Source organism: Schistocerca serialis, chromosome 2 (assembly GCF_023864345.2).
Source record: "Schistocerca serialis cubense isolate TAMUIC-IGC-003099 chromosome 2, iqSchSeri2.2, whole genome shotgun sequence".
NCBI lineage: Eukaryota > Metazoa > Arthropoda > Insecta > Orthoptera > Acrididae > Schistocerca > Schistocerca serialis.
This window is the reverse complement of record NC_064639.1, coordinates 1008804933-1008831196: the sequence shown is the minus strand read 5'-3', so window position 1 is coordinate 1008831196 and position 26264 is coordinate 1008804933. Positions and strand designations below refer to the sequence as shown.

General features: G+C 41.4%; 1 protein-coding gene across 1 annotated transcript in view; it reads right to left on the bottom strand.

The window, feature by feature from the left end:
- The window catches only part of LOC126458422 (protein phosphatase 1 regulatory subunit 7), a 76885-nt gene that overhangs the window by 26489 nt on the left and 24132 nt on the right, over nucleotides 1–26264 (bottom strand). The window contains exon 3 of the mRNA XM_050095459.1: nucleotides 22503–22558. Coding sequence (XP_049951416.1) covers nucleotides 22503–22558 — 56 coding nt within the window. The remainder of the gene's footprint in view (nucleotides 1–22502; nucleotides 22559–26264) is intronic.

The window sequence follows — 26264 nt, the reverse complement described above, 5'->3', positions numbered from 1 at the left end:
TCTGACTAGAAATGGAGAAAAAAGGTCCTGTGAACATCTGTGCACAAATGCCTCGCTGACACATTAGATGGTGCTGACAAATGATAGTTCCTCTGATCATGTGCTATGTGTTTCTTGTGTGTTGCAGGCTATGTGATTGACACAGCATACTGTAAGCAGCAGAATGGTCCAGTACTCATATCAGAAACAAGCTGAGATGGTGTTTGTGTACAGTCAAGCAGACGGAAATGAATGAGAGGCAGCGCGGCTGTACCAAAACAAGTACCCTCACAGACACCAACCACATCACACATTTCAAGCCCTTTTTGGGCATTTGCGTGATCACAGATCTTTCAGACAGATGGACGTCAAGGAGGTGGTGGACTGTGCATACACCAGATCTGGAGGACTGAGTTCTGCCCCCAAACTGTTTCCATCTGCTTGACCGTACACAAACACCATCTCAGCTTGTTTCTGACATGAGTACTGGACCATTCTGCTGCTTACAGTATGCTGTGTCAATCACACAGCCTGCAATGCACAAGGAAAACACGACACATGGTCAGAGGACTTTCCATCCATAGCATCATCTACCGTGGCAATGATGCATTTCTAGACGTATGTTCATATGACCTTTCTTCCTTAATTTCCGGTCAGGAATCCATCCCTGCAGTTTTATCAATGTTCACCCTGTAGTGTAAAAGGGAGGACAAATGAAATGAAAATTAAAATTATGATTTTGTAGACACTTGTCTATTCAATAGCTACGATCGCACAGTGAAAACTTCTCAGTCTAGAAGTGAATGCCTATAGGTGCTGTCACTACGCACTACATCTACATCTACATCTAATGATTACTCTGCAATTCACATTAAAGTGCTTGGCAGAGGGTTCATCGAACCACAATCATACTATCTCTCTACCATTCCACTCCCGAACAGCGCGCGGGAAAAACGAACACCTAAACCTTTCTGTTCGAGCTCTGATTTCTATTATTTTATTTTAATGATCATTCCTACCTATGTAGGTTGGGCTCAATAAATATTTTCGCATTCGGAAGAGAAAGTTGGTGACTGAAATTTAGTAAATAGATCTCGCTGCGATGAAAAACGTCTTTGCTTTAATGACTTCCATCCCAACTTGCGTATCATATCTGCCACACTCTCTCCCCTATTACATGATAATACAAAACGAGCTGCCCTTTCTTGCACCTTTTCGATGTCCTCCGTCAATCCCACCTGGTAAGGATCCCACACCGCGCAGCAATATTCTAACAGAGGACGAACGAGTGTAGTGCAACCTGTCTCTTTAGTGGACTTGTTGCATCTTCTAAGTGTCCTGGCAATGAAACGCAACCTTTGGCTCCCCTTCTCCACAATATTATCTATGTGGTCTTTCCAACTGAAGTTGTTCGTAATTTTAACACCCAGGTACTTAGTTGAATTGACAGCCTTGAGAATTGTACTATTTATCGAGTAATCGAATTCCAACGGATTTCTTTTGGAACTCATGTGGATCACCTCTCACATTTTGTTATTTAGCGTCAACTGCCACCTGCCACACCATACAGCAATCTTTTCTAAATCGCTTTGCAACTGATACTGGTCTTCGGATGACCTTACTAGACGGTAAATTACAGCATCATCTGCGAACAACCTAAGAGGACTGCCAGATTGTCACCCAGGTCATTTATATAGATCAGGAATAGCAGAGGTCCCAGGATGCTTCCCTGGGGAACACCTAATATCACTTCAGTTTTATTCGATGATTTGCCGTCTATTACTACGAACTGCGACCTTCCTGACAGGAAATCATGAATCCAGTCGCACAACTGAGACGATACCCCATAGGCCCGCAGCTTGATTAGAAGTCACTTGTGAGGAACGGTGTCAAAAGCTTTCCGGAAATCTAGAAATATGGAATCAACTTGAGATCCCCTGTCGATAGCGGCCATTGTTTCGTGCAAATAAAGAGCTGGCTGCGTTGCACAAGAACGATGTTTTCTGAAACCATGCTGATTACGTATCAATACATCGTTCCCTTCTAGGTGATTCATAATGTCTGAATACAGTATATGCTCCAAAACCCTACTGCAAACCGACGTCAATTATATAGGTCTGTAGTTCGATGGATTACTCCTACTATCCTTCTTAAACACTGGTGCGACCTGTGCAATTTTCCAATCTGTAGGTACAGATCTATCAGTCAGCGAGCGGTTGTATATGACTGCTAAGTAGGGAGCTATTGTATCAGCATAATCTGAAAGGAACCTAATCGGTATACAATCTGGACCTGAAGACTTGCCCGTATCAAGCGATCTGAGTTGCTTCGCAACCCCTAAGGTATCTACTTCTAAGAAACTCATGCTAGCAGTTGTTTGTGTTCCAAATTCTGGAATATTCCATTCGTCTTCCCTGGTGAAGGAATTTCGGAAAACTGCGTTCAATAACTCCACTTTAGTGACACAGTCGTCAGTAACAGTACCATCGGCACTGCGCAGCGAAGGTATTGACTGCATCTTGCCACTTGCGTACTTTACATACGACCAGAATTTCTTTGGATTTTCTACCAAATTTCGAGACAATATTTCGTTGTGGAACCTATTAAAGGCATCTCGCATTGAAGCCCATGCCAAATTTCGCACGTCTGTAAATTTTAGCCAATCTTCGGGATTTCGCGTTCTTCTGAACTTTGCATGCTTTTTCCGTTGCCTCTGCAACAGCGTTCGGACCTGTTTTGTGTACCACGGGGGATCAGTTCCATCTCTTACCAATTTATGAGGTATGAATCTCTCAATTGCTGTTGCTACTATTTCTTTGAATTTGAGCCACATCTCGTCTACATTTGCATAGTCAGTTCGGAAGGAATGGAGATTGTCTCCTAGGAAGGCTTCTAGTGACACTTTATCCGCTTTTTTAAATAAAATTATTTTGCGTTTGTTTCTGGTGGATTTGGAAGAAACGGTATTGAGCCTAGCTACAACGACCTTGTGATCACTAATCCCTGTATCAGTCATGATGCTCTCTATTAGCTCTGGATTGTTTGTGGCTAAGAGGTCAAGTGTGATTTCGCAACCATTTACAATTCACTTGGGTTCGTGGACTAACTGCTCGAAATAATTTTCGGAGAAAGCATTTAGGACAATCTCGGAAGATGTTTTCTGCCTACCACCGGTTTTGAACAACTATTTTTGGCAACATATCGAGGGAAGGTTGAAGTCCCCACCAACTATAACCGTATGAGTGGGGTATTTATTTTTTACGAGACTCAAATTTTCCCTGAACTGTTCAGCAACTATATCATCGGAGTCTGGGGGTCGGTAGAAGGAGCCAATTATTAACTTAGTTCGGCTGTTAAGTATAACCTCCACACATACCAATTTGCACGGAGTATCTACTTCGACTTCACTACAAGATAAACCACTACTGACAGACACAAACACTCCACCACCAATTCTGCCTAATCTATCTTTCCTGAACACCATCTGAGACTTCGTAAAAATTACTGCAGAACTTATTTCAGGCTTTAGCCAGCTTTCTGTACCTATAATGATTTCAACTTCTGTGCTTTCTATTAGCACTTGAAGCTCAGGGACTTTCCCAGCACAACTACAACAATTTACAACAACAATTCCGACTGTTCCTTGATCCAAGCACGTCCTGTATTTGCCATGCACCCTTTGAGATTGCAGCCCATCCCATACTTTCCTGAGGCCGCCTAACCTAAAAAAATCGCCCAGTCCACGCTACACAGCCTCCGCTACCCGTGTAGCCGCCTGCTGACCTAGTCAGCGGAACCCAAAACCCCACCACCCTATGGCGCAAGTCAAGGAATCTGCAGCCAACACGGTCGCAAAACCGTCTGAGCCTTTGATTCAGACCCTCCACCCGGCTCTGCACCAAAGGTCCGCAGTCGGTTCTGTCAATGATGCTGCAGATGGTGAGCTCTGCCTTCATCTCGTAAGCAAGACCAGCAGCCTTCACCAAAGCAGATAGCCGCTGGAATCCAGAGAGAATTTCCTCAGATCCAAAGCAACACATGTCATTAGTGCCGACATGTGCCACCACCTGCAGCTGGCTGCACCCTGTGCTCTTCATGGCATCCGGAAGGACCCTTTCCACATCAGGAATGACTCCACCTGGAATGCACACAGAGTGCACACTGGATTTCTTCCCCTCCTTAGCCGCCATATCCCTAAGGGGCCCCATTACGCGCCTAACATTAGAGCTGCCAACTACCAATAAGCCCACCTTCTGCGATTGCCCGGACCTTGAAGGCTGAGAATCATCCTCTGAAACAGGGCAGGCAGCTGCATCTGGCTCAGCCAGAGACAGTACCTGAAACCTGTTTGTCAGACGCACCGGGGAGGCTTTCTGATCAGCCTCCGGGGACGTCTTTCGCTGCCTGCCACGCCTTGGAACAACCTCCCTATCAACCGCAGGCGAGGGCTCAGCCCCACTGCGGGCAGCAACCGGGGCAACCACTGCGGCAGACCGATCTGGGGACAGACGGGATGAGGTTGACATCCCCGTGACACCCAAGTCTGGCTCCCCACAGTGGTGCCCATTGGCAACAGCCTCAAGCTGCGCGACCAAAGTCAGCGCCGCCTCCAGCTGTGAGCGAAGGGATGCCAACTCAGCCCTCATCCGAACACAGCAATCACAGTCCCTGTCCATTCTAATCGATGTTGAACAACAGTTACTGAAACACGAGTCCGTGCCTAGATAACGCAAGGGAAACACGCAAAGAATGTATGAACTAACCTGTACAAATGCCTAACGACTGCGCTACAATCTGCCTGAATTTATGATTACAGTAACTAAAACTCGAAATTACACCTCCTATACGAAACTCACACACAATTTAAGTAATAATCTACGAAGTAAACACAGAGAAGAAGCTATATACGTATCTTTCTGCACTGTCGACGTGCACCAACTGGGAGCTCAGGCCACACTAGTTTGAATCAGGTGATAAAGCGTTGTCGATGAGGAAACATCAGTTAAGAGTTACCGCTTTTGTAACAACTGTATCATGTGTTCACAGATTTTAGTTTCCAATGTTCTATATCCAAAACATGCTTTCCAATCAGCTTATTTTCATTCCAGGAAACAGTAAAAGATCACAGAGGGAAAACTCTGTTGCCTATAATAATTTGTGACAAAATTTAATGTTAGCAAGTTGTTTTATTATGTAATGCAAAATCACTAAACATATGAAATACCATTTACGGTAACAAGCACTCTGACCTATCTAAACTTCTGCATGAATAGTGAATGGCTGAATTGAATAAAAACGAGTAATAGAGGCACCATGCTGGAGAACTCAGCCCCTCTACCTCTAGGAAAGGAATGAATTACTTCTGGAACCCCCACGGTATAGCAAAAGTTACCAGTGGAGATGACATACTACAAAAGAGAAATGCTACCTATCAAATCGGGGCTTCTACAGTAAGCATCAGCAATACCTGCCGAAATTCACACTTAATTCTCTCTAAGCCAATGGCTGTCGATGATGGATGGTGTCCTCTTTTTAGTGTTTGGTTTTGTTTTTCTTTAGGGTGAAAATAATAAATGGGGTCATATGCACTCAGTCAAAACTATAGAATACGAAGACAGGGAGAAGTTAAAAAATGACTATACGTCAGTCCCAATGGACATAATAGAAGACAGCTAAAAACGTGCATGGAAAAAGGGCTAAAAAAAAGACACCATACAGAAACAGAGGCCCAAAACTAAAAATTAGATGGCCTTTGCCATATTACTTTGGCAGATGAAAAGTAAAATGCGGTCGACAGCCCACACGTCATTTGTTAAAATGGCCGATAACTCAAAACGACAAACATAAGCAGGAATGTGAACGGTTAAAAAATAGGCAGTCTGTCAGGAAGTGGAGGACAGTTAAAACTTGGACACAATGTGTACAAAGTGGTGGAGTAGCGTCACTTATCACATGACGATAGCTAAAAAGGCACTGCCCAATACGCAGTCTACTTAAAATGACCTACCCCTGCAGGAGGGCTGGGAGGCGGTCGTCCAAGCTGCTGGAAGAGGCTTAATCAGCCAGAGCTTATTCCTGCGAAGCAAGGACCATTGGCAACGCCAAAGGGACACCACCTCCTGTCAGACGGCAACACAGAGATCATCGAAGGAAATACAGGAACTCACAGGCTGAGGTATGAGGACTGCAGCCTTAGCAGCAGCATCAGCAGCCTTGCTTCCTGGCAGGCCAACATGACCAGGAACCCACAGAAACATCATACTGGCTGCACCAAGAGTGAGCAAGTGACAGTTTTCCTGGACCTGCTGCACTAAGGGATGGGTGGTGTACAGCATACATAAACTTTGAAGGGCGCTGAGTGAGTCTGAGCAGAGGACACAATTGAAAAGGCTGTGCCGCCAGATGTACTCCGTGGTCTGATACAGGGCAAAGAACTCGGCTGTAAATACGATGCAGTTTCCCAGAAACCAATATCGAAAGACATGGGTGCAAATGACAAAGGCACACCCAACCCCACAATCAGTCTGAGAGCCATCAGTATATACAAAGGTACAATCACAAAGTCCCATGCGAAAGTTGTGAAACTGAAGGCGATAGATCGAGGCTGGAGTAGTGTCCTTAGGAAGCGAATTAATGCCAAAGTTAACACGGGCCACTTCACGAAGCCAAGGCGGTGAAGGGTTCACACCCACCAGGATAGTTGCAGGTACTCTGCTCAGATGCGATTGTACATGTTAAGCAGAAAGTGCTTGCCTGCAAGAGAAATGTGCTGCAACATCTGAATGTGGATGGTGTCTGGCCCTGGGGCGGAGGATCAGGAAGAACTGAGAGCCTGATCTAGCTCCCTTACAGTAAAGGCGGCATTGCAGCACTCACGATTTAGAGAAGAGAAGCGTATTGCCCGAGTCTCCTCCACTTGTTTCCGATGGAGGAAGGCAGGGTGATAGTGGGAAGAGCGCAAAACTTCCACAAAATGGTGGCCCAAGGTGTTGGAGATAGCAATAGGGTCCACAATGACATCATCAGTTACTGTTAGGCTGGAAATTGGGGAATGGATCTTCGTCCCAGAGAGCTGTCGAAGGTTGACCCACACGACAGAGAAAGGGGTGGAACTGTTAAAAGAACTAGTGGATGAAATCCAGCAAGCTCTTTTGCTATCCCGAAGAACATGACGACACTTTGCACTCATCTGTTTATAATGAATGCAGTTTGCCATTGTAGGATGGTGGTTAAAAATGCGAATTGCGTCGCGGCATGCCTCAGTCCACCAAGGGACTGGTACACGACGTGGTAAAGAGGAAGTGCGGGAAATGGAATGTTCTGCAGCATTAAGGATAAGGTTTGTGAGATATTTCACCTGGTCATCATAACTGGTGAAATCTTGCTCTTCGAAGGTCACCAAGGAGGAGTAAAGCTGCCAGTCAGACTTAGCAAACTGCCATTTGGGTGTGCACGCAGATGGGGTAGGAGTCAGCAAACGGATAGCACACGGGAAATGGTCGCAAGAGTAGGTGTCAGAAAGAACAGACCACTCGAGACAAGAGGCAAGCTGGGCAGTGCACAAGGATAGGTCCAAATGGGAATAGGTGTGCGAGGAGTCGGATAGGAAAGTGGATGTTCTGGTGTTAAAACAGAAAAGGTTAAGTTGGTTAAGAAGGTCAGCCAAGGCGGCACCTCTCTGACAGGTTCTGGGAGAACCCCAATGGGGATGATGCGCATTAGTCACCAAGTTGCAAAAATGTGGGACGTAGTTGCTCAATACGCTGAAGGAAGTCTGCCCTGGTGACAGCGAATGACAGAGGGACATAAATGGTACAGAGGGAAAAAGTCAGGTGGGAAAAGGAAAGGTGAACTGCAACAGCTTGAAGATTTGTAGTCAGGGAGATGAGTTGACTATGAATGTCATCCCCCACGAGCAGCATGCTAAAAGCAGCCATAAATCCTTTTTGTGGGACCGAAGACCGTGAACATTCCACTGGAGGAGAGTCATGATGAGGGGGAGATATTGGGGTGTCACCTCGGCAGCTGCCGAGTGACAGCTGGGGAACAGTCGCTACTACAGGGCACAGAAGCAGGAGGATCCTGCTCCATGGGGTCCACAGAAGCATCAGCTTGCTTGTATGGCCAATCTGTGGAGTCCAATGGTGAAAAACGGTTGTTGGTGGAGGGATGGAAGAAGTCTTCACAACAGTACTCCTTCCGTCCATTCCGGCCTACCGGTTGTGTGGCTGGTAGCTTCACCCCTTGAGGCGAGAGTTGCCCAAAAGTGCCGCGCCCGTAATTTTAGGGGCGCGTGTTCTTGTTCTTCCCCTTCTTTCCTTTGTGTGTTCTTACGGCTCCCACTTGTCTGGGAGGCGCTGCATGGACTGTAGTTTAAGTATTGATCACTAGATAGTGCGGGCATGTTGTGGAAGGGCATGCTTCCCTTTTTATTTGTCGGGTTTTGTGAGCAGTGAATTTTTCCCGCGCGGTCTCAGTGGCGTCGACATGGCAAAGCGTGGCTTGACGGACAAAGAAATTGCTCGCGAGTTATATTGTGATTTAGAAGAAATTGACGTTGATTTGTCAGAGGAAGATATTGTAGATGACTCTGATGATGATGTGGACTACGTTCAAGAAGAAGTTTCTGGCAGTTCAGGTAAAGAATTCTGACAACAAAACATGCATAGTTTTTATTCAGATTTTCACTGAAAAAACTCTCAGTACTTAATTATGATTTTATTTGCAAATACTACTCTTCTGATAGATTCAGAAGAGGAGAGCAGGTGTCCAAGCACTTCAGCAGCGAGTAATCCCGTCGATATTGTGCCTGAAGAACGAGTGAGACTAACGGTGAGGGGGAAGCCGAGACGTGCGCGCCGCACTGATTCTGAGGAAGGTTGGAAGACTACTGATCGTGCACCAGATATCGATCTATTCTCAGGACAATTTGGAATATGCAATGTTGTCAGTTTAGACTAGAACAGTGCACCTCTAGAATTTTTTTTCATATTTCCTGACAGACAGTATGATGAAACATACAAAGGAACAAATTAACCTGTATGCTCAACAACGCATCAGGAAATTATGAAGCACAAATTATCTTTCACCCACCTGCTCATTATCAAAGTGGAAAGAACTTACACTTATGGAAATAAGGAAGTTTCTGGCAAAGTGTAGCGAAAAGACACAAGCTACCAGTGTAGTGAATGTAAAGTAGCATTGTGCAAAATGCCGCGCTTCAAAATTTACGACACAAAGAGCAAAATTGCACCCTAAAATAGTTACAGGAGGTTACTGTAGATAAGACATACTGTATCCATCATAATTACAATTTTTGTGTAAAATAAAAAAAAATCCTTCTAGAAAATACAGGAATATACCTTTGACCAATTTTTCCTTTTTTCAAAAGCAATGTTATAATAATAACGCTTGTAAAAAGTATGTATTAATTCAAGAGAAAGGTATTATATATGGTTCCATACAAGAAAGCCTAGGTTTTTCAATAAGAGTAATTTTATTGCTATAACTGAAACCTTTCACGAGTTGTAGTAGTTTAAAATTCGTTAAAATCAGCCAGTCTTTATGGTAGACACTCGCGCGCAATGGCTCAGGACCCAAAGTGTTAAGGATGTCTCTCCAAAGACTCTGTTTGAGAAAATAGGGGTCCAGAAACCAAAAGTCTCGACAGAGGACTGGAGAGTAATCAATCAGAAGGCTATACCGGAAGGATGGACCCTGCTGGTGGAGGTCAAAGAGAAGTCCCTGAAGGCAATGCGAGAGCAAGACCTGAAATTGTTTTTAGGGTTCTCACAAGTCACCATCAAGGTAACCAAAGACCTCAAAGGCAATGATGGCAGCAAGATGGAGACCGGAGGTGCTGCAGATTAATCTGCAGCACAGTAAATGGGCCATTGCTGCACTGATTTGCTGCCTGGGCTGACAGGAAGTGGATGTGGCCCTGATACAAGAACCCTACTTATATACATCTATGTAAGAAATGAAATTTCTTTCATGCCAATAACGGATTTCTGCTCCAGGGACCTAGTGACCATCAGGATGAAGCAACGTGAGGAAAGTATCACAAGGGAAATTTTTTTGGCCTCGGCATACCTTCCTTACGAAGACAGCTCTCCTCCTCCTTTGGAGGTGCGGAGACTGACAGAAGTTTGCCATCGGCTAGGCGACCAACTGTTGGTTGGATGTGACGCAAATGCCTACAACCTAGTGTGGGGTAGCAAGGGCACCAACAGTATAGGTGATTACTTTCTTGAATTTCTTTTGTCTAACAACTTGGAGGTCCTGAATAGGGGCAATGAACCTACATTCAGGAATAGCAGAAGGGGAGAAGTAATTGACATAACCTTTGGTTCCATGATAATGGGCAGCTATGTCAAACAATGGCATGTAGCGTTAGAGCCATCCACATCAGACCACATGTACATTAAATTCAAGATTGAAATGGGAATCAGACAGACCATGGCCTATAGGAATCCCAGGAAAACGGACTGGGAGACATTATAGGAGGGACCTGGACTTAAGTTTATCAGAAATTAAAACCTTGATAAGGAATCCAATAGAGTATGAGGAAGTAGGAGAGGCTGTTACCTCTGCCATAGTGACCTCATACCACGATAACTGCACAATCACCAAAAAGCGCACACATAAGAGTGTGTCTTGGTGGAAACAATAACTTGGAAACACAAAGAAAACAGGTACGAAGACTGTTTAACCTTACGAGGCATAAAGGACAATGGGCAAAATATTGTGAGGCCCTTGTCAACTACAATCTTGCAATTAGACAAGCAAAGGAGGCATCCTGGAAGGCATTACGTGTGAAAGTGGAGAGCACGACTGCTCAAGCCAGACTTCACAGAATCCTCACTGAAGTACCAACTAATCCAGGAGGTACGCTGAGGAAGGAGGATGGGGAATATACAAAGACAGCACATGAGATGCTGGAACTGCTCCTCAAAACTCACTTTCCTCAATATGCTCTGGCTGATAACACAGACCAGAATGTGATCCCAGAGAGACAATGGTTCTCAGGTACTTGAAGATAGGACTGGGAATCAGCCAAGGAGTGTGTTGACTTCAATAAAATCCAATGGGTGGTGGGAACATTCCAACTGTTCAAGTCACCTGTCCCAGACGGAATCTTTCCAGCTCTCCTGCAACAAGCAGGAGAAAATCTCATAAGGGTCCTATGCAGGTTATTCAGAGTTAGCCTAGCAGTAGGTATCATTCCCAATGCCTGGGGGGCAGTGAAGGTCGTCTTCATTCCAAAGCCAGGGAGAATTGATCATACAAAGCCAAGGATATGAGACCAATCAGTCTCTCCTCCTTCATTCTTCAAACATTGGAAAAACTAGTTAATGTATGTGTTGGGGAGAGGAGGCTAATCAGGGCCCCTCTACATTCAAACCAACATGCATATCAATCAGGTAAATCATGTGAGACAGCTCTCCATCAACTCGTTGGGAGGGTGGAGAAAGCACTTCACTTTTAAGAAATAGCCCTCTGCATCATCCTGGACATCAGAAGGGGGGCGGGGGGTGTTTCAGTAACGCAACCTTCGATTCCATAGTAAGGGCAGCACAGGTGCGTGACCTATGGACCACTATATGTAAGTGAACTAGGGCCATGCTTAGTGGAAGGAAGGTAGAGGCTACCATGATAAATGAAAAGATGGTAATTAACACCACAAGAGGCTGTCCACAAGGAAGAGTTCTATCCCCTTTATTGTGGAACTAAATTCCAGACAATGCTTTTGCCAAGGATACGCAGATGACCTTGTCATAGTAATACTTGGCAAATTTACTGACACAGTTAGATATATGGCACAAGGTGCATTGGACATTGTGAAAGACTGGCGCATTAAACAGGATCTAAGGGTTAATCCTAAGAAGACTGTTGTGGTCCCATTCACAAAGACGCATATACAACACTCAAGTTGGAATCTAAAGCGCTTTGATGAAACTCTACCTGTGAACGGGATAGTGAAATATCTAGGGGTAACCTTAGATGAGAAACTAACATGAACCCCTCACATTAAGAGTGTCTGCTCCAAGGCGAAAGGTACTCTAGTGAGTAACAGAAGGGTTCGTGACAAAAACTGGGACCTAAACCCCAGAGATATGCACTGGATATATACCACGGTGGTTAGACTAGGATTTCCTATGGGGTCATAGTGTGGTGGAAGAAGGTAGAACAGCAGGTTGCAGCTAAGGAGCTTGCTAAGGTGCAGAGACTGGCCTGCTTAGCCATAACAGGCGGAATTAGCAGTACGACAACTGCTGGGATGGAAGCCATGCTAGACATGCCTCCACTACACCTACTGGTCAAGATGGAGACAGCAGCTGGTGCATACAGACTTAAAACTGGTAAAAACTGGATCTCATTGGGATATCCAGAATCACACACTAAGATAGTGAGTGAGGTAAATATAGGAATGGATGGGGAATTACCGGCTGACTATATAACAACTCCCAACTGCTTCAACAAGCCTTACAATATAATAACTGGAAGCAGGGAGCAGTGGTAAAAAACAGTTTGACACCGTACGGGGCATACTGTTTGGTTCACCAATGGGTCGAAATCAGATCAAGGCACTGGGGCAGGGGTGTACGGGGTTCAGCCAAGACTGGAGGGCATCATCTCTCCAGGAAAACTGGCCTCAGTATTCCAAGCTGAAATTACTGCAATCAGGGCATGTGTGACGGAGAATATGCATAGGTGGTACAAGGACCACAGCATCTACATCTATTCAGACAGCCAGGCAGCCCTGAAATCACTGGCAGCTCCTGCAACAAGATCTAAGATTGCTGCAGAACGCCACAGGGCCCTGGTGGAGCCACTCTGGGATCTAAGGCAATGAATAAGTTGACAGATTGGCAAGGATAGGGGCAATGACTCCATTCATTGGACCGGAACCCATCCTGACAATCATCAAGGCTATGATCAAACTAGAACTATGGAACTGGCTTAGGAAACGGCACGTAGAATACTGGACCAAGGTCTATAAACAAAAACATGGTAAGGTAATGATGCCTAAGCCGTGTTTTAAAAGAAGCTCTGTAATCCTGGGATTGAACAGGAAAGAGATTAAACTCATGACTGGACTGATGACTGGCCATGAGAATTTCAAAAAAACACCTACTTACAAGGGGTATGACAGAAGAAGACCTCTAAATGTAGGATCTGTAATGAGGGTGAAGAAACTGCATCACACCTAATCTTCGAATGCATGGCATTGGAGAGCAAGAGATGCAGTATTTTCAGGACAACTGGACCTGAAGAAATCGAGTCTAACAAAAAAACTGGTAAAAGGACTCCTTGCACTATTTAAGGGCATTGGTTGGCTTACTAGATATACAGGGAGTGATACCACGCAATAAACTCGGTTTTGGTGCGGGCAGTGGCGAGTTAGACCAAAGCTGTTTTAGTTTCCATGTCAAAATTAAGCAAGACACAATTGATGCCTTCTCTGTGTGATAGGAATGGAAATATTATTGAAGACAATGCTGGTAAGGCAGAGTTACTGAACATAGCCTTCCAAATTTCATTCACCAAAGACAACGAAGTAAACAGTCCGTAATTCGAATCAGGAACAGCTGCCAACAAGAGTAACCAGGACTAACTTAGCAGTAGATGTCCTCAAAGTAGTGAGGCACCTTAAATCACTTAACAAAAAATCATCTAGTCCAGATCATATACAATTTAGGTTCTTTACAGAGCACGCTGATGCAATAGCTCCACGCTTAACAATCATATACAATTGCTTGCTCGATTAAAGAATTGTATCCAAACACTGGAAAGTTGCACAGGTTACACCAATATTCAGGAAAAGGAGTAATCCACTAAACTCCACATCCATATCATTAACATCGATATGTAGCAGGATTTTGGAACATACACGGTGTCCCACTCAAACCTCCTTGATTTCAAAGACCCAGGAAAAAAAACCACAGTAGATACAACAATGAAAAATGCATCACATTGTACAGCATCTCAAAGAAGTTATTTATTTATCATCAATACACCTCTACATGTGAACCATTTGTAGCACGAAGATATCTAGTCTATATTCAACTTCTTGCCATGTTCTTTGTAACATTTCCTCTGTTATTGTTGCAATTGCATTAGTGACATAATGTCACAACGAAGGAATATCGCCCACTTTGGTCACGTACACGCACTCCTTCATGAATACCCACATGAAGAAATCAAGCAGCATAATGTCGGGTGAACGTGGTGGCCAGGCAATGGGTCCTTTGCGTCCAATCCAATGATTGGGAAATTTCCTATCCAGGAACTTGCGAACAGTCATTGACCAATGCAGCAGAGCTTCATCTTGCTGAAAAATGATGTTGGGTTGCAAGTCTTGTATCTGAGGGTACACAAACTGCTCCAACATATCCAGATACACTGACCCATTCATTGTTTGTTTCACAAAGAAGAACGGTCCAACAATCCTGTTGTGCATTAGCCTGCACAAGATGTTTAGTTTAGGGCTACCACAAACATGTTCAATAACAATGTGCGGATTTTGCGAACCCCAAATCCATACATAATGCCTATTAAGCCTTCCTGATAGATGAAAGGTTGCCTCATCTGAGAATAAACATCTTTCCAGGAAGCTGGCATCCATATTAATACGCTGCAGCATATCCGCAGCAAATTTTTGTAGGCATGGTTTGTCGTTCAGCATCAGAAGTTGCAGAATTTGCACTTTGTAAGCACATGTACGAAGACGTAGGTGAACTACACGATGCGATGTTGATTGACGTACATCAAGTTGCCTAGATGCTTGACGAATTGACTTATGTGGGCTTCTGAGAAGCATTTGTCTGATGTCCTCCACTGTCTCTTTCGAAACTCTGTAATGTGCACCACCAGAATGTTTCAGAACACTTCCTGTTGCCAGAAACTTCCTATACCATTCCTTATTTTCACATCAAGTGGATCACATTCAAACTCATAATGATAATTTCTTTCCAGAGTAATCAGAGATTCTGTTTCTGCAAACCACATTACTGCCTGAGCGCACTGCTGTGGAGTCGTCATTTTCACTTCATGCGACCATACTGCACTCTGGAAACGATACTTGGCACTTCTGATGCAGGAATATAAATTCTTTGAGATGATCTACAATGTGGTGCATTTGTCACTGTTGTATCTACTGCGGTTTTTCTCTCCTGGGTTCTTGAAATCAGGGAGGTTTGAGTGGGACACCCTGTATACTGTGTTTGAACATTATGAATTACCTCGAAGAGATTGGTCTATTGACACATAGTCAACATGAATTTAGAAAATGTTGTTATTGTGAAACACAACTAGCACTTTACTCACACAGGCTGCTAAGTGCTATCAACAAAGGATTTCACATTGATTCCGTATTTCTAGACTTCCAGGCACTTTTGACACCATATCTCACAAGAGGCTTGTAATCAAATTGCATGCTTATGGAATATCGTCTCAGTTGTGCAACTGGATTCATGATTTCCTGTCAGAGAGGTCACACAGTTCACAGTAACTGATGGAACATCATCAACTAAAACAGAAGTGATTAGTGGCGTTCCCAAGGTACTGTTATATGCCCTCTTTTGTCCTTAAACTATATAAACAATTTAGGAGATGATCTGAGCAGCCTTCTTAGGCTGTTTGCAGATGATGCTGTCATTTACTGTCTATTACAGTCATCAGAAGATCAAATCCAATTGCAAAATGATTTAGATAAAATATCTGTATGGTGAGAAAATTGGCAATTGGCTCTAAATAATGTAAAGTTTGAGGCCATTCACATGAGCACTAAAAAGAATCCATTAAACTTCAATTACATGTTAAATCCAAATCTAAAAGCCATAAATTCAACTAAACACCTAGGAATTACAATTATAAACAACTTAAACTGGAAAGAATACAGAAAATGATATGGGAAGACAAGCCAAAGACTGTGTTTTATTAGCAGAACACTTAGAAGATGCAATGGATCTACTAAAGAGACTGCCTACATTATGCTTGTCTGGCCTCTTTTGGAGTACTGCTGCACGGTGTGCGATCCTTACCAGACAGGATTAACAGAGTACACTGAGAAAGTTCAAAGAAGAGCAGCACATTTTGTATTATCAAGAAATAGGGAAGAGGGTGTCACGGACATCATACAGGATTTGGGATTGAAATCATTAAAACAAAGGTGTCTTTCTTTGCAGTGGGATCTTCTCACAAAATTTTAATCACCAACTTTCTTCTCCCAATGCAAAAACTTTTTTGTTGACACTGACTTAAATAAGGAGGAAAGATCATCATAACAAAGTAAGGGAAATCAGAGCTCGCACTGGAACAATAGAGAATTAGTGTGAAGGTGGTTCGATGAAGCCTCTGCTTGGGGCGTAAGTGTAATTTGCTGAGTAGCCATGTAGATGTAGATATCCATGTTTAACCCTCATCAATACCTCATCCAATTACTCGTATCCACCACTGACCGCACACTATTTAAGGCAGTGAGTGGAAAGTCCTCTGATGCAACATGTTTCTTGAGCGCTTAATGAATTCCACCTGTCAATGGATGAAGCTCAACGAAGATTCACCCTGGGTGGCACCTGAGGCTGTTGCTCCATTTATCATGGCTGCCAGCCAAAACTGCCCCCCTAATCAACCCAGCTAATACTGTTCTTACTTCACATGTTCAGACACTGGTCAGGCTGGCCCCAGCTAAAGTGGTCACCTACCATTGTGGTTGTCTCCTAGTCATCACTTGTCTGTTACTGAAACACCTAATTCACAGTTAAGAAGATACTAAAATAATTTAACCCACAAGTATTTAGCAAACATCAGTGCTAATTGGGAATGGTTATTGCCTATCCTATCTGCCTGCTATGGTAGAGGATACTGAAATAGAAGACTGACATACACAACACATACTGTGGGTGCTATAGAACACATGGACACACAACACTGTGAAGCTGTCGACCCCACTGCCAGAGATATTCTGAGGGACTGATCAAACGTTTGGCCTTAGCTACAAAGAACTTCCAAAAACATTGCCCCATTCCTACTGATACTTTAATCGTAACTGGATAGTCAAAAACTGATGATTTTCGTTGTTATGATACTTTAATCAGCAACATCTGAGATGGATATATGATATCTGAGATGCTGATTGTCTGGTGGGCTCCTCAGCAAAAGCCAAGATACGATAACAAATTCCTCCACAACTTGAATAATGTGGCACAAACCTGATCCTTTTCAGCCGCATGGACTAATTCTAAGGGTAGGGTTTAGCATACCAGCAAAAGGAGTGATTAAGAATGACCACAGTAAAGCTCAAAAACCGACTTGATGGAGGCAGCACCATGAGCCTGGACATGCTCATCAGAAATCACATGGACTTATACACACTACCAGCAGCCTGAACCTGCAGTGGCTGTTTCTGCATGTTAATGAATACCTTGCCTTCTTCCAAATCCCTGAGGCTCTTCATGATGAGATTTATGGAACATAATGTGTGAAACAAAAAATAAATGAATGAACACTGGGTGGTTTCGGGAAACCACATGCAATTTAAATCAGTGTGGTCAGACTAGCATCTGCTGTACAGTACTTGTGCCTGAGCAGAATTTCTCCCGCCAGCAGCCAATCACAGAACAGGTGTGTGCGGAAGAGTACGAGATAGACATAATGACATAATAATCATAATGTTCTTTAACAGTAGTCAACATAAAAATTAAGTTAGTAAATTATTTCATGCCACTCTAACAACTTAATCAGTGGAACACACAAATCAACTAGCAAGTCAAATAAAAACCGAAGTGCAGGAGAATAAACGTGTAGTGTAAAATACATTGAGCTACTCATTATCTCATTAAATTTCGATAGCAGCTGTCGCGATAGATGACAAGAAAGGGAGTCATACGTGGAGTGTATCTATTGGTAGCATAGTTGGTTGTGTCAAAAATGTAACTGTTTTCTCCACTCAAGATTTCTTTCTGATTTAGTAGGAAATCTGTTACAGTGTGAGGACGAACACTCATCTTAGAGCTGTTATTAGCCTTTAAACTTATAATTACAATGTTAATGCAGTGTTTGTTACTAATATTAACCACTATGTCTAATGCCCTCCTCTCGACCAGGAACAATTTTATTAAGTACCCGTACGACTACTGTACTCATTATCATGGGGCATATTCTCTACCAGCCAGCAAACAATGCATTCCAGCTACAGCCACCTGTTAATCAAAAATTTATTTTGTATGAGCCATTGTGCAGACACAAAAACACCCATCTAGAAAGAAGAAAAGCAGCGGAATTATTTCATACAACTTGTGTGATATATTTCACACCTCAAACTGCAATACAACACTCAGTATATTCTAACAACAAATACAACATCCTGTGTATATTTAAACACTATTACCTTATTTCTTTGTTGAATGAAACTTTTTTCCTAAATAGGCTGTTACTTTATTTGAAACTGACAATTACTTCACATAACTGGGCAATATGTACACCATGGTCATTTCCAAGTTTACTCGAGTGCACAGCCCTGCATAATATTTACCTAAACAGATTGCATTTAATTTCAGAAGAGTCTGATGTAGTATATTCCTTGCCAAAATGAAGCCCAAGACGTCATCACATAGTTCTCACAACATACAGTGCATACTGGCACTCCAATATTTCAGTAAAGCAAGAGCCTATAATGGAAAATAGTTACAGTCAACAAATTCACAATGGCTCAGTACCTGACAATTGGGAAAGTACTCCAGGGCAGCCAACAAGTATTCCAAAGATCTGTATGATAGGAAACTCAATTTATGTTCTTCATGTATGATAATGCTACTAGCTAAAGAAAAGGTGGGCTACCTATGCAGATTTGCAACTGGGGTGTGTGTAGGGCACCTGCTGTTCATGTTGAATATTACTAGCTTAAGTAATGTTCATTTTGAAAAAATTTATACAATAAACTACTCAGGTTCTGACAAATGATTTACCATCTAGCTAAGGTTGCAGAGCCATGTGAAGCTGCCAACTTCATGATAAGTAAAAACATATTAAACTTTGTAAACTTAATAAGTCACATCACATGTAACCCAGCTCATACAAATATTTTGCTTTCAGGTTTGGTGTGCTCTGAACAGGTCTCTGCATGGTGCTGCCATATCATGGATTTTTCTTAAGCTAATGACAGATGAAAACCACTTCAGCTGTATTATTGCACATTTGTTGTGTAATGATTGGTTTCATTTCTTTTAACACCTCAGGTTGCCAAATTGTGCAACCTGAAGATATGTAAAGAAACAAAACTGGTTGTAACACATTACATTTGTAATAACACAGCTGAGGTGGTTTTCATTAACATTAATGTCTGTTGTGGGCTAAATATGATCAACATTATCTATTAAATTAGTTTGGCATTCTCAAAGAACAATCCTCACTTGCTTGAAACCACTTCACTGACCTGTGGTGCTGCTTTCTCATTGGCTAGCAGTGCATTTTCTGATAAATACATTGAAATTTTTGACCAATACTGAGATCGAGAAGCTTCTGAATGAACCGTACGAAGGTTCTGGCTCCAAAAAGGACTTTTTGACAATGAATACAGTGATTTTGCATCTGAATCAAACTCTAGCACAAAAACAGCATTATGTTAATATTATCATTCCATTATTTTGTATTATTTTGCTTGAGAAATCTGCAATATAGGTTATACTTCCATTGTGTCTTCACATGAAATTCCACCACTAACAGTAGATAATATTTCTAATAATCATGGTAGCACTTCGAATGTAGTTCCATCTTTAGAACCAACATGCAAGAGAAGACATTCTAATGTTCCATTGGGAGTGGAATTAGGATGGACCACATTATATGAGCAACCATCACTGCCTGAATTCAAAGAAGAAAGTGAATTTGTGATAGAAGTGAATTAAAGCAGCAATGCTTTCAATATTTTTTCTATTTTTCTCTGCATCAATAATAAAACATGATAAGGCAGACAATCAATTGCAGATAAAATGATAAGATCAAATAACACAAAGCCCACAAGGTTGTGGAGCACATGAACTTGAGTAGAAATTCATGATTCTTTGCTGTCACAATCTACATGTCTCTAGCAAGAAAAACAGACTGTGATATTACCTCAAAAAGGGACATACAATTGCCATGGACAGATATTACAGTTGAGCAAGTGTAGACAAGAATGATCAACTCATATCATACTACCTTTTCAAGAGCTCCTTCCTAAGGAAATAAGATGCACCCAACAAGCATGCAAAGTTTGTGCAAAAACAGTCTGCAGTAAGTCTTCAAGAAAAGAAACAGTACAGTGGTGCCCTGACTGTAAAGTTCTTCTAAGATGCCAGTGATTCAAATTGAACCACAATTAAATGTAATTACAGGAACCCACGCATAATTTTTTGTTTCGTTTACACTAAACACGTATTGAAATTTAAATAAAATTTACAAGCTTAATTTTAAGTAAATATGCTTTATTGTGTAACTAGATTAATGAAAAACCTTTAGCTGTATCAGCTGCTATCCAGTCAGCCGCACTTTAAAGCGCACACTGCCTGTTATGCCACCATGTTACCTACAGCTGCCAATGCAGCATAGGGACACTGCCACAAATGCTTACACTGCTGTCAATGATATGCAAAGCATTCCCCTTCCAAAGCCCCAGTGGTTGCTCTACTTAAGCTCAAATATCGACACACACAGCCCCATTTTGTGTGTTTGTCTTTTCATAAAATTTACTGACTTTCATAGCAGTCAGGGCTCATCATCTATGGAACAGTCATTGTACTAGTAACTGTCTGAAATGTAAATCTTTTATACCTGTATATATTTCAACATTGAAAGCTAATGTTAACAACTGACACTGCAACCACAGTAAACAAAGATACATATTTCTTTTACTATATGGTATTAGATGTAGTATAAAATAAAATCTGAATTCTCTGTCCATGAACTGCATCTGTTCCTCGATCCTGTATCCACTAAAGAACCACACAGGAACTGGTGAATACGTATTTTAGAGATGCTAAAAAAAACCTGAATTTTGTGACATTGTGTACAAAAGGGACTGGGACTCAAAGTGTTAAAAATACAATGGGATGTACAGTTCCATCAAAATTGCAATGCAAGTGATGATTTGGCTTCCAAACATTTAATACTCCTTTTTCTTCCTCAGGGAAGTGTCACAATGATGAGTTTTAAGTAACAACCATGCTTCTCTTGTTGCTATATTGAAATTTGCTTCCTTTATCAGAACACAGAAAAATTGACAAAGATTCACCTCACAAACATTTTAATGCAGTTGAAATTGCAACAGAATGTGCAGTTGAAATTGCAACGGAACACTGAAACAGTGTGCTGGTAAACTAGCAACTGAGGACAAGACATCTCAATAGTTTACATATATAAAAAAACTCGTTCTCAGTAATAAAAAATAAAATTAAAAAAAAATAAAAAAATGTTGTGACTCATGTTGTTAGAAGAAATCATCGCCATTTTTGTTTCACAAGTTATCAATGGCCCTTCAAAAAAAAAAACAGTATTCCACTGAAAAAACTGTAGGTACTTGCATATTGTGGTAAATAATGGAGTATCACTTGTTAACCATTTGGCACAATATTTTCCTCTTTGCATGCTATCATTTGCCATAACCTATCATTCTCATTTGCCATAACCTATCATTTACAAAATATGAGGAATGTTATGAATCTTTCATTTTTGCTTTATCGTTTGCATGAGCGAGCAGAACTGGGTGTACTATGCATAATTCATTTTCTGGGGACAGGAGATAGATATAAATGTCCTTCCAAGTTTAAAGGACAATTCCATCTGTTAGCTAACTTTTATATGCAGCAACGTATGGCTCACATGCACCAAATGCAAACTCACAGCAACCCCTGTTTTTCATTGGAAACTATTCAAATTTAGTGCAATGAGTTACTTAATCTCAAAATATCACAAAATGACCATTAACGAAATTGTGCAGTTCATCATGAAACTAAAGAATGAGAAGACGAGATATAAGAGAACCAATTTCTTTTTTACCAAATAGTTTCTTTCAAATCATATGAAAAAGTCTGCAGAGCAGCCAGTGGATGCGTGACATATTGGTTTGTCTTGTGGATTAACCACTGTTATTTGAGAAACCCTACACTGCAGGCTGTGACATACATTACACTGAAACAGGACTCCTAGCTTGCCAGTGCAGGTAGCATTCAGTGAATCCTAGAAGGGACACAGTACAGAGGATATCATGGTAAAAATGCTAAGCTCCCAATTAGCAGCTGCAACATGAGCCAGCAAGTACGGTTAGAGCAGATCTTACTCCACATGAGATGAGTTTAAGGCTTGCTTTTTCCTCTTACATAACATAGAGTTCTCTACTAACCATTAATATTGTGTAGCGTGATATAAAATGAAGGAACAACAAATATTTACATGTCACAGTTTTTTAGTAATTAACAACCTAATAATAACAGTTAGCCTACACTAAGAAATTTAATATATTGTTTGGCAAACTCCTGTCATACCTCTGTCTCTGGATCAATAATAAGTATTTCTCCATATTTGTCTTCTTCGCCTTCAACTGAAGAAAGAGAAGAGAAATTAAAATACTAACAAAAGGAGATAATGACTAAAAAAATATTATTTTGAAGACGGCATGGTTTACAACTCATAACAATTGCTGAAACATCATGGTTGCACACAGCTGTATCAATCAATTTATTACACGACCAGTTTCAGTCATTAACAGACCCTCTTCAGATGTCGACATACAATGAAAAACCAAAATACGGCACAGTGAGTCATTACAAAAAACAACTGTAAATATAGTAGTCAACATTTACACCTTTTGAGAACTTACATTGTGGAACCGTAATCACGTGTGAGACAACTCATAATCGCAATCAACCAGTATGGCACAGGCTAACAACTCCATTTAACTATAATTCCGGAGCTATACAGCATGTAATAATTCTGTCACACAACATTTTACAATACTGAAGTATGTCAAGGATGTTATACTGGTAGGAAGGGATGCAGAACCAATGAGCCCACTATAATTTAAATCACAGGTACTACTCAACCTATGGCATCTCAATTTGACTGGCTTAAGGGTAAAATAAAGTGGAGAAGTTGGATAGGTTTTGGTTTCTATTCTGCAACCTGTTTGGATTAAGGATCTACATATACCCCACTGATACCACAAAACATTCTTTTCAGTTGTGGCACTTATTAAGGCATCCAAAACAGCGTCACATGTAGGGGTGATACTGCTTGGAACCCTATTACACCTTTTCACTGTGCTGTCACCTTCCAGGCTGTTTGAATAATGCGTGTTCTAAGCAACGTTTGAACAATGTATAACAATTGGTATTTTAGTCCACTAAGGCTTGAAGTTTGGTGATTATATTTCTCATTGTTCAATAACATAAAGTTTTCAAAAGATGCTTATTGAGTGGGTTTAATGATAAATGCTGCAGGTACAGTGCTACTGCAGCTGCTATAGGATGTACATAGTGTAGCTGACTCTCACAATGAAAACATAGTTCTCATCATATGCTCAAAATTCACAATAGCAGTATTAACAGATAGAATATACCATATGCTTTAAATCAGTATGTTGTTCTTACCCTAAGGACAGGGTTAATCATTTTTACACTTGAGATTGTTTACTGGTAAGGATGAATGTATACATACCGCCATACTGCTTGTGCTACACGAGTCTGACAGCGTATTAATTCTGTAGATATTAGCATTCCAGTTTACTGTAATGTATTCACCTATTTTGACACTCTCCTAACAAATGATCAGGGTGGTAAGTTTTATATTCAAATAGTTTGTGTTTTTTATGTTATACTTTCTGACAAGTCCCACACCCCCGGGAATCATCTCACTTTTGGGTCTATGGAAGAAGACTGAATATAACCTACTCTAATCTGATACTTGAACTCATTATGTGCTAACGTCAACACAAAAAGACCTTTTAACTGAAAAATAATAGAATGATTGTAAAGTCTGTAGACATATGCTGAATTCACTTTCAATAGATGGCTATTCAAATTTTGTTCTCCTCAAATGTTGCACTTTTATTTGAGGTAAAATAAGATCAGTTTTTAGCTAGGATTGATTGTATCTAATATATATGAAGTAAGAAAAATACCATGATGGCCTGTAAGTTGTCTACTTAAGGTTGCTAGTTGGTTGTCAAGATTGTGTGTTCAATTTTCCTAAATATTTTATTGTATACAGCATTGTAGTCTACTTTGCATAGGTCATACACAAAATATCTTTAAGATTTTACCAACATGGGATGTTCAGTAATTATATTGAAATAATAATGTCTTCTTGTTTCCATTTACTCCTTTTATGTATGTGTATGATGATGTAAGATACCACAACACTTTGTAAGTGATTTACAAAAGGTTGTTAGTTGGTCATATAGATGTGTTCATTCTTCTTGAGCATTTTATGTTATAAAATGTTGTATTCTATTGCAGCTGATACACCACCAGATCCTCATGATCGGCAGGTGTGATGTGCTGAAGTCAGTTTACACTACATACTTTTATTCTTTAATTTTACTTGGCATAAAAAGAAGTAAAAGTGACTAGCATTGTTGCTCGGCAGACAATTTGTCACTCATTGTGAAAGACTTTCCTTTTAAAATGTGTTAGCACATTTCCTTTGAAAAGTCTAAAGTGTAACAGTTCAGTGCAGAAAAATGGTCATTGTCTTAGTTTTAAGCATTAAGAACATTTGTGAAGGAAGCAAATCATGATCAAACACATCTCAAGTACGGTCTGACCATGATACTATGAAAATGCTTACCAGCTCCCGAGTGCACTCACACACTTACATTTACTGCTGAGAATACAGATCGAAATAATGTGCTGTGATAAATGAAAATCATGTCAGACTGGTACTCAAACCTGGATTACTTGTTTTATGAGAGCACAGGCCTTTAGCCACTAAGATACCTTAGCATGCCTCCTGGACTGAGTAATACTTCCACTGACACTAGTTGTAGCATGTCATTTCCGAAAAGGGTGTAAGAGACTGCAACTGTCATATTCTCTGCAGAACGATTACTGGACCCCCGTACAATGTCCAGTTAGGAAGCATGCACATATTCTTCCTGCAGGTCTCTGCTGCTCAGAACCTAGACCTACCAGTGGACCAAGAAGACCTCATGGTCATCTTTACTCAGCAAATGCCCTTGTGGGTAAGGTGGCAGTTTATCAATTTCCATTCAAAGTCAGCAGAAGAGTCACTAGATATATTTTCAGCCTTGGATGAATTCTGGACAGGATGTGACAGAAATAATGTACAATATTTAAGTGTCCAAAACAGCCCTACCCGATGCAATGCTGCGAGCGAATAGGGAAAGGAAACAGACTTGCTATTTGGCAAAATAGTCACCAGCAGCATGGCGACAAGGGCAGAGAGATGTGGCAATGTGCAATATGAATTATGCACACAGACTGTGGGTAACACAGGAACTGTTGAACAGGGAACACAAACTATAGTGAAGAGGGGTACAATCCCACAGTCAGTCTTATATTAACATTTCCCCTTACACAGGGAAACTCTGGGGTCTCCTACAGCTCCCTGTGAAGACCTTACAAATCAATAGGACCAGAGATTTTAACTCCCAGTAGAGAATTACAAGGTGTGACCAAAACCCATTAGAAGATTTTCTGTCTGCAGACAGCAACGCAGATGAAAATGTACATTGCCACTCTTATGTAAATTTGCAGTGTCACAGTGAAAATGTAGCTGTCATTGACACTGGGGTGGTTGTTAGCATGGTGTCGGAACATTTTGTGACACTGTTCATAACTAAAACAAGTATCTTCTTTTCCTTGTCACAACAGTAAAGTTGGGGAAGCTTGGGGGAGGGGGAGGGTTCCAAGACTGTGACACGATAGACCCTGTAACAAGGAATCAGCTGGCACTTGTAATTCCAGGGTTGGTTGCATCTGCGTTATCAGGGTGTGACTGGTTTTGGTCTCCACCAGTGCTGTCATCAGCTGTAAATGGCAGTGCCTGTTTGTGTGGTCAATCAGAGGCCACAGGAGTCACTTTCACTGCAACATTATCCATACCATGCAATTTGCTGGTAGTTTTACCCGAAAGGCCATATGCCCTCTTCAAAAGGAACCAATTGCCAGCAATGACCCTTTCCCTCACTCAAAAGAAAATACCAAAGTCCTACCTGCATTATGGAAATCCACATAATATTAACATGAAAACTGGCAATTACACTTATCTTTTGATCAACAGAGAAA